At 36.1% G+C, this 13,663-nt stretch overlaps 1 protein-coding gene across 2 annotated transcripts in view; it reads right to left on the minus strand.

Annotated features, from left to right (window-relative positions):
* LRBA (LPS responsive beige-like anchor protein) overlaps positions 1-13,663 on the minus strand; it is a 767,039-nt gene that overhangs the window by 169,223 nt on the left and 584,153 nt on the right. For both annotated transcript variants that reach the window (XM_060116154.1, XM_060116148.1), the window contains exons 45-46: positions 2,571-2,711; positions 1,406-1,525 (exon numbers count right to left, since the gene is read on the minus strand). In XM_060116154.1, coding sequence (XP_059972137.1) covers positions 1,406-1,525; positions 2,571-2,711 — 261 coding nt within the window. The remainder of the gene's footprint in view (positions 1-1,405; positions 1,526-2,570; positions 2,712-13,663) is intronic.

The raw sequence follows: 13,663 nt of genomic DNA on the forward strand, positions 1-13,663 counted from the left end.
ATTATCTAATTATCCATTTCAAAATTATCTACTGATGATTCTTAAGGAATATGATAATTTCAAGAGTATTTCAGAGTACATTATTTGTGCTATCAAAAATTCCTATAGATGTTCCAATATAAAGATTATTTCTGGGGACTCCCCTGGTGGTCCAGTGATCGAGAGTCCATCTTGCAATGCAGGGGACGTCAGTTCGATCCCTGGTTGGGGACTAAGATCCCACATGCCACAGAGCAACTAAGCCCGCGTGCTGCAGCTCCTGAGCCCGTGCGCTCTGGAGCCCACATGCCACAACTAGAGAGAAGCCTATACAACGCAACGAAGAACCTGCACGTTGCAATGAAAGATCCTGCATGCCTTAACTAAGACCCAACACAGCTCCTTCCCCCCCAAAAAAAAAAATTTTAAAAAGAGATTATTTCTGCATATGATGGAATCTTCAATAAAATATCTTGGATATAAGCAATGTTATACTCTACAGTAAGATAAAGTATGTGAACACTTTTTATAGACTGTGATGTATCATGACTAAAAGTAAGATACAATTATAATTTTAATTAATTTTTTAAAGTACTCTATAGTAACATAAACATTAGTAATGTAACTTTTCCTCTTTCAAGCCCAAATATTTCTCATATGTTACTTATCATTTTCTCCCATATAGTATAATTATTTATGTATAAGACATAGCTCTTTACGACACCTAAGGACACAACCACAGGCATATCTTGTTTTACTCAACAACATCTAAACAGTAAAGAAAGAGACACTATATCACAAAACTAAAATACAGTAGTTTTGAGGGCAGGAGCAAAAGTATTATATCGGTTATTGTGCAAAGTTTTTGATCTACTGAACATACATATAGATAGAAGAACTCATTTCCCCTCAACAATAAAGCAATTCTATAACAAGCAGAGTCAGGTAGGCATTTAGAACCAGCAGTAGGTAAAAGATGATTACCTTAAGAATAGAGACGGGGATTGCTAAAGTATCAATAAAATGAAATAAGTTGAATTAAACTAAACATCTGAGATCTTTCTCACAGTATTTTTGTGACTATATTAATTTTATTCATTGAGTTTGGAATTCCATTAAGCATGCTGCTTAACATCCATACTACTATATTTTTCCTTTAAAAAGGATTCCAAGGAGAAAGGAAAACAACTGTTCCACAATTAAAGAGAGAGAGACGAGACAGACAGACAGAAAGAGACAGACACAGGAGGTAGAGAGAGGAAGAGAGAGAAATCTTATATAATGGTTATTGGCCACTTAATTAAGGCCTTATCCTTTGAGGCTCATCTTTAGTAAATAGGGCTGTATCGCAAGAGAGAAATTATCAACATCCATTCAATAAGAAACACATTGGCAATAATAATTGTAAAATGAAGTATTTCTGTACCTTAATATCAGATGTATCACGCTGACTGTTTCGCCAAGCTCTGGAAATCGATGAAAAAGTTCGATCTGCATGATCAAATTTCCCTCCTTGTAAATTTAGGAAAGAAGTTGTGAAGGGTTCCTAAAAAATAAGCCATTTTAAAAAGCCATATATTCCCTCATGCATAAAAATGTGGTTTTTATAAATCTTTATATCTAAATACTTAGTGACCAATAGACATTAGCCAGTAATACGTACTAGGCATAGACTGGGAATTATACCTAAATTATTACATTAATATTCTTACATTATTTTTGTTTCAGAAGAAATATTTGCAAAATTTAGTATTTTTCAGACTCTCTTCAATATTTTTCAGACTCTCTTCCTTTCCAAGAACAATTTATTAATAACATTCAGACATAAATTAGACTGCATTTGCTTCACAGTCCAGGGAAACAGTCCAATATGTAATTTTCCTATTGTTATGGCTCAATATTTAATTTATGATTAAGAAAAGAAAGAATGTTTGGAAGATTTAAAAGCCCCCTTTTAGTTAAAGAACACTTAAACACATATTAGTGGATAATTGCTTGAAATTAGCTAAACACTATAAATTACCTCTAGGATTTATATCTGCCTGTACCCTCTAACAAGCTTTAATTAATGATGTGCTGCTAATGCTTTCCCAAAGAAATTACTTTCTAGTAGATGAATCACCTTTCAATTTTACGGAAACATTTCTTGTTTAACCAATACGTTATCAATACACAGCAGTCTTGGTGTAAATTACAAACACACCTTATTCCATTTGGGGCAACTGAAGTTTCCAAAATATATGAATATATGCCTGTGTTAAGGGAATCTTATTTAGTTCTTATTTTAATAGACTACATTTGAAAATAACATATGTTACAATTTAGAGTCTGGTAAGGTATCAACGATTTGAAGAGGCAAATTTAAGGAAAAAAATTCATGCCAATTCCAGGTGAAACATTTTTATGGCCATTCTACAGTAACGTTATAAAATACAGACCAAATGGGATAAAGAGATACTTATATAATTAGAGTCTCAATCACTGAAAAAAATTTCACCATTCAAAAAAGATGCTGATGATTTTTAATCAATGCATATTCTCCACAACATTGAATTTACTTATTCATGGTTTATTATTCAAATTGAACTTACTATTCTTAGCAGCCATGCAAGAACAAAACTTGCAGTTGAGTAATGAGTGCCGTAGTGGAACTTTGGAACTTGATCGTCTTCCCAGGATTCATAACGCTCTGCAAAGAATGCTGCTCTTTTTGGATTCAAAGCTCCTATTGGCTGCCAACGGGGAGGAGAAAAAACAAGAACTCATAAATACAATCGTCCTTTATTTCTTTCTCTCTTCAAATGTTATCTAATCAGCAAGTGCGAAAGTGAATTAAAAATACATACTATTCAAATTAAAGCAGTGTTACAGTCAGAGAGTGGATTGAAATATAAATTTATTTTTCAATGCACATTAAATATACACATATATGTGAATGGAGAAAACTGTCATTTCTCAATAAGTCTAGTTTCTGTTGAATAAAGGTCTTTAATCAGGCCATAACAAGCATTTTCATGAAGATAATTACATGAAGTGAATATTAGTTATATGATACTTTGGAAAGCATCTATAAAATCCTCTTTAGTCCTCTTTAGAAGCGACAACCAGAAACAGAATCTTGAAGCTAAAGGATTAACATATCATAGATTCTGAGAAGACAATGCAACAAAATTTGGTGGGGGGTGGGGTGGGGGAGAAGGAGTGCAAGGAGATTGTGTGAAAAAGGGATTAAATGTAAATCTAGAAATTTCTAATAGTATGAGTAAAACCAAAATTTAGAAGATAAAAACATGCCGGCATGAATTTTTTTTTTAAATGTGTAACGTGAATAGAATATTAGACAGATTACGAGCTTGTACAACAATACTTTACAGCAGAGGTCCCTAAAGCAGTATAGCAAAGTGATGAAGGGCCTGGGTTTACTGGAGTGATAACAATACCCAGTCAGAAAGTTGTTTTGGCAAATAAAATGAGTAAGTACATGGAGGGACAAACCATACCTGACAATATTCAATGAATGCTATTATTTTTAAGGTTATCTTTTAGCAATGGGGTAACGTTTGAATAAAACAATAGCCTCTAAGCCCCCAGAATATTGGTTGGTATAAGATAAGAGCATAATAAATGTTAGCTGGTATCATTATTGTTGCTGCTGCTGTTGTTATTCAGGGAATTCATGAACTCCATTAACCAGTAAGCAAAATTTCATGTGATTATGCACATGTACATTTTCTTCAGGAAGACATACAGAGTATTCTAAGATTCTCAAAGGGGTCTAAGGGCTTAAAAAACAAGTAACAATTCATTCTCATAAAACATTCTAATCCCTAGAAAATCTCTACTCTTTATTTAAAATGTAAGTACCAATTTCCTGAAAAAAAAATGTAAGATTACTTTCTTTAATGAAAACCTATCAGTTAGTCACTCATTTATATGAGAAAGAAAATATCTGATCATTTATGCAAAAAATGTTAAACTGAAATTTAAAATACTGGTTTTAAAATAGATGCATTCAGAAATATTCTATGGAAAATGAAGCAATGTTAAAGTAGTTTTTAAGTTGCTTTTCATGTTAAAAAGTAATTTTAAGCAGTATTTTAAATGATCATTTTGGCTATATTTCTTAAAATTGTTAATTATTTTTTCAAAACTGCCATTTATCTCTAGTACCTTTCATTCTCTTTCAATAGGATGGTTCTAATCAACATTTTATTTTAAGCCCCTTTTTTTTAACTTTACAAGCAAATTTTAAAAACCTTTAGTTAATTATTATTTTAAACCAGTATCACAGTATACCAATTTAAAATGCCATCTTTTAAAGCATTAGTTTCTGTACAAAAGAGTTAAATCTGATTTACTAAACTTATTCCAGTTAAGAATGGAACGGACTCCAAGAAATCTTTGTTACAGAACCAATTTGGAATGCCTTTAAATGTATTTTAGCTGTTGTCCCTGAAGACTGAGCCATGCAAAAGGAAAGAAAGAAGAAATAAAATCACTGGAAGACAAACTATGTGAAAACAAAATCAATGCTCCTTTTGTATGGTTCTGCAGCATATTAAGTATTCACTTTATGTGCTCCAATTTTTATTACTCTCCAAATGAGTACACCCCCAAAATCAATAGTTATAGAATCACATTTCTTGAATATAATGTTAAAACCAATTAGGATTGATTTCACTAGCATCCGAAAAAAAATGGCATCGTGCAGAGATCCATATACGTAGAACCCACAGTATTGATTCCGGCTGTGATTGTTACAGTTGATTTCTGAAGCCTGCTACAGGACAGCTATCAAGACATAGCACATTTATTTGCAAGCATATAAAAAAAAGTCCCCAAATAAAAGAAGGTTAAAAAAAAAAAGACTAGTGGAGCTGTGCAATGACAATGATACACTATCAGCTTACTCAGAGAAGTTACAGTGGGAATACACACATTGAATTATACATTACGCGAAAGCACTGATTTATTGTGGTAATAACATCCACCTCATTAAAAGATTCTGCTTTGCTGCAGTTGGAAGGCTACATATTGTTTACTGCTATAAATTAATGGCAGTGCAAAGAAGACTGTAGAACCATCCTAACAATAGATCTGTAATGACAGTGCTGTATATCACAGCTTCCTCAGCAGCTTCATAATAAAATGGAGACAATGTATTGAGCTAATACATTCTACCATGCTGGCCCATATTTTTCTGACAATTGCTTTAAAAGATGAGCTGAATCCAACTATGTTATAATGCTCCAAAACATTTAACTAAGCAAGAGTCAGTCATACACCAAAGTGCATCATAGCACTTTTGAAACATTATCTAAATCAGCATTTCAAGATGTTTATTCATCCCTGCAAAAGAACTAAAAGTAAATGCTGATGGTTCCTCTTACTTATACAGTGTATTAAGAGCAACAAATGGAAGGCAATTCAGGAAGATGCCTAGTACTATCATCCTACAGAAAGCTCTTTGTACAATTTAACTGTAAGAGCCTGACAGATTATTTTTCAAAATCAGCAAATTGATTAAAGGAAGAAGAGCAAAAATACTGGTCATTTAAAATGGTCATGACGTCCTGGAAAAAATCAATAAAAAAAATAAGTATTGATTAGAGAGGTATAATTCAAGTTCATAACCAGGTAAATATAAATAGGCTGAGGATATAGAAAAATAATTTTAAACACTACAAAAAGCTAACAAATAGAATTATATAAGATTTTTTAAATCTGCAAGATAATAAAAGAATCTTAATCACAACAAGATGAAAAAGTGATTCAAATAAAATGGAATTATTTAAAAATTAGAGTATCAGGACTACCAACACAAGTATTTACGTTAAAAAAAATGGAAATAAGAACTTGGATTAAAATAGGAAAAGACAAATAAAAGAAAAAAGAACACCAGAGCTCTTGAAAATGTATAAATAGCAAAAAAAAAAAAAAACCAAAAAAAACTACACATAGGATATATTAACCTCACGAATAGCCAAACTGACAACTGTGGTAGATTGGTAAGTATTCTGTTGGAAATGCTCATCTGATACCTTTCAGAACAATATATGCAAAGCAAAACTTTCTAAATCAGGTTTTTAAGAATATTACAATAAAAAAATCTTTTGTTACCTTTTTTGAGAAGTAATTTTGCTAATTATTAGAGATATAAAAATACTGCATGTAAAGTGCCCAGTTCAGTGCCTGGAATGCAGTAAGTTATTAGTAATAATAATTATTGTTATTTTTCAGCTTATTTGATCAAGAATATTTAAGAAAAAAGCCATTAAACAAGCTTGATGAAATTAATGTTGTCTATTAAGAAAGAAAGTAATTAAGCATCACAATCATATAACGGTACATGCAGTACTGTGCATTATCTGTCAGAAGCCTAATAGTACACAGTAGACATCAAAACTGCATTACCCTATCTCAAAAACATAACCAAAACCAAAACTATCTTTCAAAAGTCCAAAGGGCCTCCAAATTTTACTGTGAAAAGCATATGAAATGTCAAGCAAGTTACAATCATCTAGTACTACATTAATTAAAAACAAATGGTATTGGATTCAAAGACCCCTACAACCACCCAACACAGACTCCTTCATCTGATTACTAGTAAAAGTTAAGCTGTAAAAAGACTGTAGTGTTCATACATTCTAAGTTTTTGCTTTCTTTTTAAAAATGTTCTTACCTGAAGTTATCTAATTAATAACCTCCAGCTTACACTTTGTGTTTTATAAAACATTATGCATTCTCACAATAAATGTGAGCTAGATATCCCTATTTTAATAATGAAGAAAATAAGTATCTTGAATAACCTAGCTCAAAATCAACATAAATCTAGGAAACAAAAATTCAGTACTCAAATCCAGTCTTTGGGCCATTTTATCCATAAACTGTTGTATTACAAAATGTTTTTCCAGATTTCAACAATTTCCCACTTTCTTACACTTCCATTTTTCAAATATGATATTTATTTAACAGGTTTATTTAAAAGACTAATAATATATGTAAAGTGCTTAGAAGAGCTCCTGGCACAAAGTACTCAATAAGTATAGCTGCTATTAATGTTGTTGTAATTGTTATTATCACCATCACCAGAATTCCTTCTTCCTTTTGAGATTTATACGTGAACTGTTCCAATTTATATCAAGTTTTCAAAAGTGAAGTTCCAAACTGCTGGACCATGGTTATAATTACTAAGAGTAAGAAAGTTGTAGGGAATTGGCAATAAATCTCAGAAATTCTACAAAGTATAGATTTGCTTGAGTTAACAACCTTCTCTTTTTAAAATCTAAGTCTAAAAAGATATTTTTTCCCATCTTTCTGTGAAAGCTTTCTTTGGTAATCATTAAACCTTAACATCTGGGGATGAGAAGCAGGAGAGAAGATCAGAGGAAAAGAAAAAGGTCATTATGGAGCAATAGACTCAGAAATGGGGCCATTGGACATGCTAAAGTATAGTGTATCATAAACATACATTTTGTGGGTAAAGAGCAGAGTGGGGAAGAGCTGTCAAAAGTGAAAATGGGCTCATGAAGGGGAGGTAAAAGAGCATGACTACTTTTAGGATCTTGCTTACGATCTCAATGACTGGCCTAAAGCCATCTGTCAATGTTATCTTCATTTGGTATGATTAGAACACTGGAAATATCCTTTAATTCCAGGACTACACATAAACCCTGTCCTACAACATATAAGAGGACATACAGGCAAGAGAAGTTATACATTATTTTATTCTGCAAGTAGGGTAGTCCTATAGATATCAAAAAAGAGCGATCATAAAGTGAGGACAAGGAAAAGGTAACAATGTGGTTGAACCCAATGTTATATGAATCTGATGTTATAAAAATGTCACGTTAAAGGAAAGAATCATGTTAATTAAGTGTAAAGTACTTGATATTCATGAACAAATTAAGCAAAAATCTTCAAATTCAGACAATGAAAGAGAATGGACTATCAGGAAATGTGACATCATAAAAGATGGTCATTTCTGGTTAGAGAATAATGATTTGTTTTGGGAAGATTACAGGAAACAACTATGATAAACATATTAAAGAGGCTATTCTATCTGATGACAATGCAATTATTTACTGTCTATACGTGAAGGGTCTAAGAGTCTTAAGTAAATTATCTCACAATATTTACAACACCTTAATATACAAAACTATTAGCATTCCCAATTTACAGGTGAAAAAATTGCGTCTGGGAGAAGTTAAATGACTATTAAAGGTTGGTTCCCCAGTCAATAGCGGAGCCAAGATTCAGAGTCACACCTAACTAAATTGACTAGTAAATCCTAGAATAACTACAGTTGTGTGGATTGATGAAAGTGTTGGTGCTGAATCTGCAAGGGCACTGGAATCTTTTCATGGGAGGTTTAGATTAAATGCTCTTCTGAAAAAATGTTATTTATGTTTTTATTCCCACCTATGTAATGTGCATGGATATCAATTTAGCAGAAGGCTTCACAAAAGGGGGAGAGAGATGAATATTTTGTCTTGGGGATGCTGAAAAATGGTTGGCAAAAACAGCTTTTGAAAAAGTGAACACAGGGGCGCCTTCAAGATGGCGGAGTAGTAAGACGTGGAGATCACATTCCTCTGCACAAACACATCAAAAGTACATCTACATGTGGAACAACTCCTACAGAACACCTACTGAATGCTGGCAAAAAGACTTCCCAAAAGGCAAGAAACTCCCCACGTACCTGGGTATGGCAAAAGAAAAAAGGAAAAACAGAGACAAAAGAATAGGGACAGGACCTGCACCAGTGGGAGGGAGCTGTGAAGGAGGAAAGGTTTCCACACACTCGGAAGTCCCTTCACTGGTGGAGACAGGGGGTGGGCAGGGGGGAAGCTCTGGAGTCACGGAGGAGAGTGCAGCAACAGGGGTGCGGAGGGCAAAGCAGACAGATTCCCGCACAGAGGATCGGTGCCGACCAGCACTCACCAGCCCGAGAGGCTTGTCTGCTCACCCGCTGGGGTGGGTGGGGGTTGGGAGCTGAGGCTCCGGCTTCCAAGGTCGGATCCCAGGGAGAGGACAGGGGTTGACTGCGTGAACACAGCCTGAAGGGGGCTAGTGTGCCACAGCTAGCCGGGAGGGAGTCCAGGAAAAAGTCTGGACCTGCCTAAGAGGCAAGAGACCATTGTTTCGGGGTGTGCAAGGAGAGGGGATTCAGAGCACTGCCTAAACGAGCTACAGAGATGGACACGAGGCACGGCTATCAGGGTGGACCCCAGAGATGGGCATGAAATGCTAAGGCTGCTGCAAGCACAGGTCACTATCCACACCTCCCCTCCCAGGAGCCTGTGCAGCCCACCACTGCCAGGGTCCAATGATCCAGGGACAACTTCCAGGGGAGAACACACAGCTTGCCACAGGCTGTTGCAACGACACACCGGCCTATGCCACTGCAGGCTCACCCCGCAAAATGGACCCCTCCCTCCCCCGAGCCTGAGTGAGCCAGAGCCGCCAAGTCAGCTGCTCCTTTAACCCTGTCCTGTCTGAGCGAAGAACAGATGCCTTCAGGTGACCTACACGCAGAGGCGGGGCCAAATCCAAAGGTGAACCCCAGGAACTGTGCAAACAAAGAAGAGAAAGGGAAATTTCTCCCAGCAGCCTCAGGAGCAGCAGATTAAATCTCCACAATCAAGCTGATGTACCCTGCATCTGTGGAATACCTGAGTAGACAATGAATCATCCCAAAATTGAGGTGGTGGACTTTGGGAGCAACTATAGTCTTGGGGGATTGCTTTCTGCATCTAATTTGTTTCTGATGTTATGTTTATCTAAGTTTACAACTTAGAGCTTATTATCATTGGTAGATTGTTATATTGATTTGGTTACTCTCTTCCTTTTTTAATTTTTCATATATATATTTTTTCTTTTTTTTCCTTTTTCTTTTTTTTTGTGAGTGATTATGTGTATGCTTCTTTGTGTGATTTTGTCTGTATAGCTTTGCTTCTGCCATCTGTCCTAGGGTTCTGACTGTATGCTTTCCTTTTTTTTAATATAGTTTTTACCACTTGTTATCATTGGAAGATTTGTTTTTTGGTTTGGTTAGTCTCTTCATTCTTTCCCTCTTTATTTTTAATTATTTATTTATTTTTAATATTTTTTCTATTTTAATAATTTTATTTAATTAATTTATTTTCTTTCTTTCTGTCTTTTTCTTTCTCCCTTTTCTTCTGAGCTGTGTGGCTGACAGGGTCTTGGTGCTCTGGCCGGGTGTCAGGCCTGAGTCTCTGAGGTGGGAGAGCCGACTTCAGGACATTGGTCCACCAGAGACCTCCCAGCCCCATGTAATATCAATTGGCAAAAGCTCTCCCAGAGATCTCCATCTTAACGCTAAGACCCAGCTTCACTCAACGACCAGCAGGCTATAGTGCTACACACCCTATGCCATACAACTAGCAAGACAGGAACACAACCCCATCTATTAGCAGAGAGGTTGCCTAAAATCATAATAAGGTCACAGACACCCCAAGACACACCACCGGATGCGGTCCTGCCCAACACAAAGACAAGATCCAGTCTCATCCACCAGATGAGACTCCCCAGGAATCACCTCCACCAGGAAGCCTACACAACCAACTGAACCAATCTTAGCCACTGGGGGTAGACACCAAAAACAACGGGAACTACTAACCTGCAGCCTGCAATAAGGAGACTCCAAACACAGTAAGTTAAGCAAAATGAGAAAACAGAGAAACACACAGCAGATGAAGAAACAAGATAAAATACCACCAGACCAAGCAAATGAAGATGAAATAGGCAGTCTACCTGAAAAAGAATTCAGAGTAATGATAGTAAAGATGATCCAAAATCCTGGAAATAGAATGGAGAAAATACAAGAAACATTTAACAAGGAACTAGAAAAACTAAAGAGCAAACAAACAATAATGAACAACACAATAAATGAAATAAAAAATTCTCTAGAAGGAATCAATAGCAGAATAACTGAGGCAGAAGAACAGATAACTGGGCTTCCCTGGTGGCGCAGTGGTTGAGAGTCCGCCTGCCGATACAGGGGACACGGGTTCGTGCCCCGGTCCAGGAAGATCCCACATGCCACGGAGGGGCTGGGCCCGTGAGCCATGGCCGCTGAGCCTGCGCATCCAGAACCTATGCTCCACAACGGGAGAGGCCACAACAGTGAGAGGCCTGCATACCGCAAAAAAAAAAAAAAAAAAAAAAAGAAAAGAAGAACAGATAACTGACCTGTAAGAAAAAATAGTGGAAATAACTACTGCAGAGCAGAATAAAGAAAAAAGAATGAAAAGAATTGAGGACTATCCCAAAGACTTCTGGACCAATATTAAGCACACCAACATTCGAATTACAGGGGTCAGAGAAGAAGAAGAGAAACAAAAAAACGGGCTAAGAAATTATTTGAAGAGATGATAGTTGAAAGCTTCCCTAATATGGGAAAGGAAATAATCAAGTCCAGGAAGCGCAGAGAGTCCCATACAGGATAAATCCAAGGAAAAACACACCAATACACATATTAATCAAACTATCAAAAATTAAATACAAAGAACAAATATTAAAAGCAGCAAGGGAAAAACAACAATTAACATACAAGGGAAACCTCATAAGGTTAACAGCTGACCTTTCAGCAGAAACTCTGCAAGCCAGAGGGAGTGGCAGGACACATTTAAAGTGATGAAGGAGAAAAACCTACAAGCAAGATTACTCTACCCAGCAAGGATCTCACTCAGATTCAATAGAGAAATTAAAACCTTTACAAACACGCAAAAGCTAAGAGAATTCAGCACCACCAAACCAGCTTTACAACAAATGCTAAAGGAACTTCCCTAGTGAGGAAACACAAGAGAAGGAAAAGACTTATAATAACAAACCCAAAACAATGAAGAAAATGGTAATAGGAACATACATATCGATAACTACCTTAAATGTAAATAGATTAAATGCTCCCACCCAAAGACATAGACTGCCTTAGTGGATACAAAAACAAGACTCATACATAGGCTGTCTACAAGAGACCCACTTCAGACCTAGGGAAACATACAGACTGAAAGTGAGGGGATGGAAAAAGATATTCCATGCAAATGGAAATCAAAAGAAAGCTGGAGTAGCAATTCTCATATCAGACAAAATAGACTTTAAAATAAAGACTGTTACAAGAGACAAAAAAGGACACTACATAATGATCAAGGGATCAATCCAGGAAGAAGATATAAAAATTGTAAATATTTATGCACCCAACATAAAGCACCTCAATACATAAGACAAATGCTAACAGCCATAAAAGGGGAAATCGACAGTAACACAATCATAGTAGGGTACCTGAACACCCCACTTTCACTGATGGACAGATCATCCAAAATGAAAATAAATAAGGAAACACAAGCTTTAAATGATACATGAAACAAGATGGACTTAATTGATATTTATGGAACATTCCATCCAAAAAGAGATCACTGAAGAAATCAAAGATGAAATTAAAAAATACCTAGAAACAAATGACAATAAAAACATGATGACCCCAAACCTATGGGATGCAGCAAAAGCAGTTCTAAGTGTGAAGTTTATAGCAATACAATCCTACCTCAAGAAACAAGAAACATCTCAAATAAACAACCTAATCTTACACCTAAAGCAATTAGAGAAAGAACAACAAAAAAACCCCGAAGTTAGCAGAAGGAAAGAAATCATAAAGACCAGATCAGAAATAAATGAAAAAGAAATGAAGGAAACGATAACAGAGATCAATAAAACTAAATGTTGGTTCTTTGAGAGATAAACAAAATTGATAAATCATTAGCCAGACTAATCAAGAAAAAGAGGGAGAAGACTCAAATCAATAGAATTAGAAATGAAAAAGGAGAAGTAACAACTACCACTGCAGAAATACAAAGATCATGAGAGATTACTACAAGAAACTCTATGCCAATAAAATGGACAACCTGGAAGAAATGGACGAATTCTTAGAAAAGCACAACCTTCCAAGACTGAACCAGGAAGAAATAGAAAATATAAACAAACCAGTCACAAGCACTGAAATTGAAACTGTGATTAAAAATCTTGCAAGAGGGCCTCCCTGGTGGCGCAGTGGTTAAGAGTCCGCCTGCCGGTGCAGGGGATACGGGTTCGTGCCCCAGTCTGGGAGGATCCCATATGCCGCGGAGCGGCTGGGCCCGTGAGCCATGGCCGCTGGGCCTGCGCATCCGGAGCCTGTGCTCCGCAACGGGAGAGGCCACAACAGTGAGAGGCCCGCATACCGCAAAAAGAAGAAAAAAAAAAAAAAAAAAAAAAAAAAAAAATCTTGCAAGAAACAAAAGCGCAGGACCAGATGGCTTCACAGGCGAATTCTTTCAAACACTTAGAGAAGACCTTACACCTATCCTTCTCAAACTCTTCCAAAATATAGCAGAGGGAGGAACACTCCCAAACTCACCTACAAGGCCACCATCACCCTGATACCAAAACCAGACAAATATGCCACAAAAAAAGAAAACTACAGGCGTATAACACTGATGATTATAGATGCAATGATCCTCAGCAAAATACTAGCGAACAGAATTCAACAACACATTAAACGGATCATACACCATGATCAAGTGGGATTTATCCCAGGAATGCAAGGATTCTTGAATATATGCAAATCAATCAATGTGATAAACCATATTAACAAACTGAAGGAGAAAAACCAATACTGAAGGATCAT

The sequence above is a fragment of the Mesoplodon densirostris genome, chromosome 1 (genome assembly GCF_025265405.1).
Source record: "Mesoplodon densirostris isolate mMesDen1 chromosome 1, mMesDen1 primary haplotype, whole genome shotgun sequence".
NCBI classification, from domain to species: domain Eukaryota; kingdom Metazoa; phylum Chordata; class Mammalia; order Artiodactyla; family Ziphiidae; genus Mesoplodon; species Mesoplodon densirostris.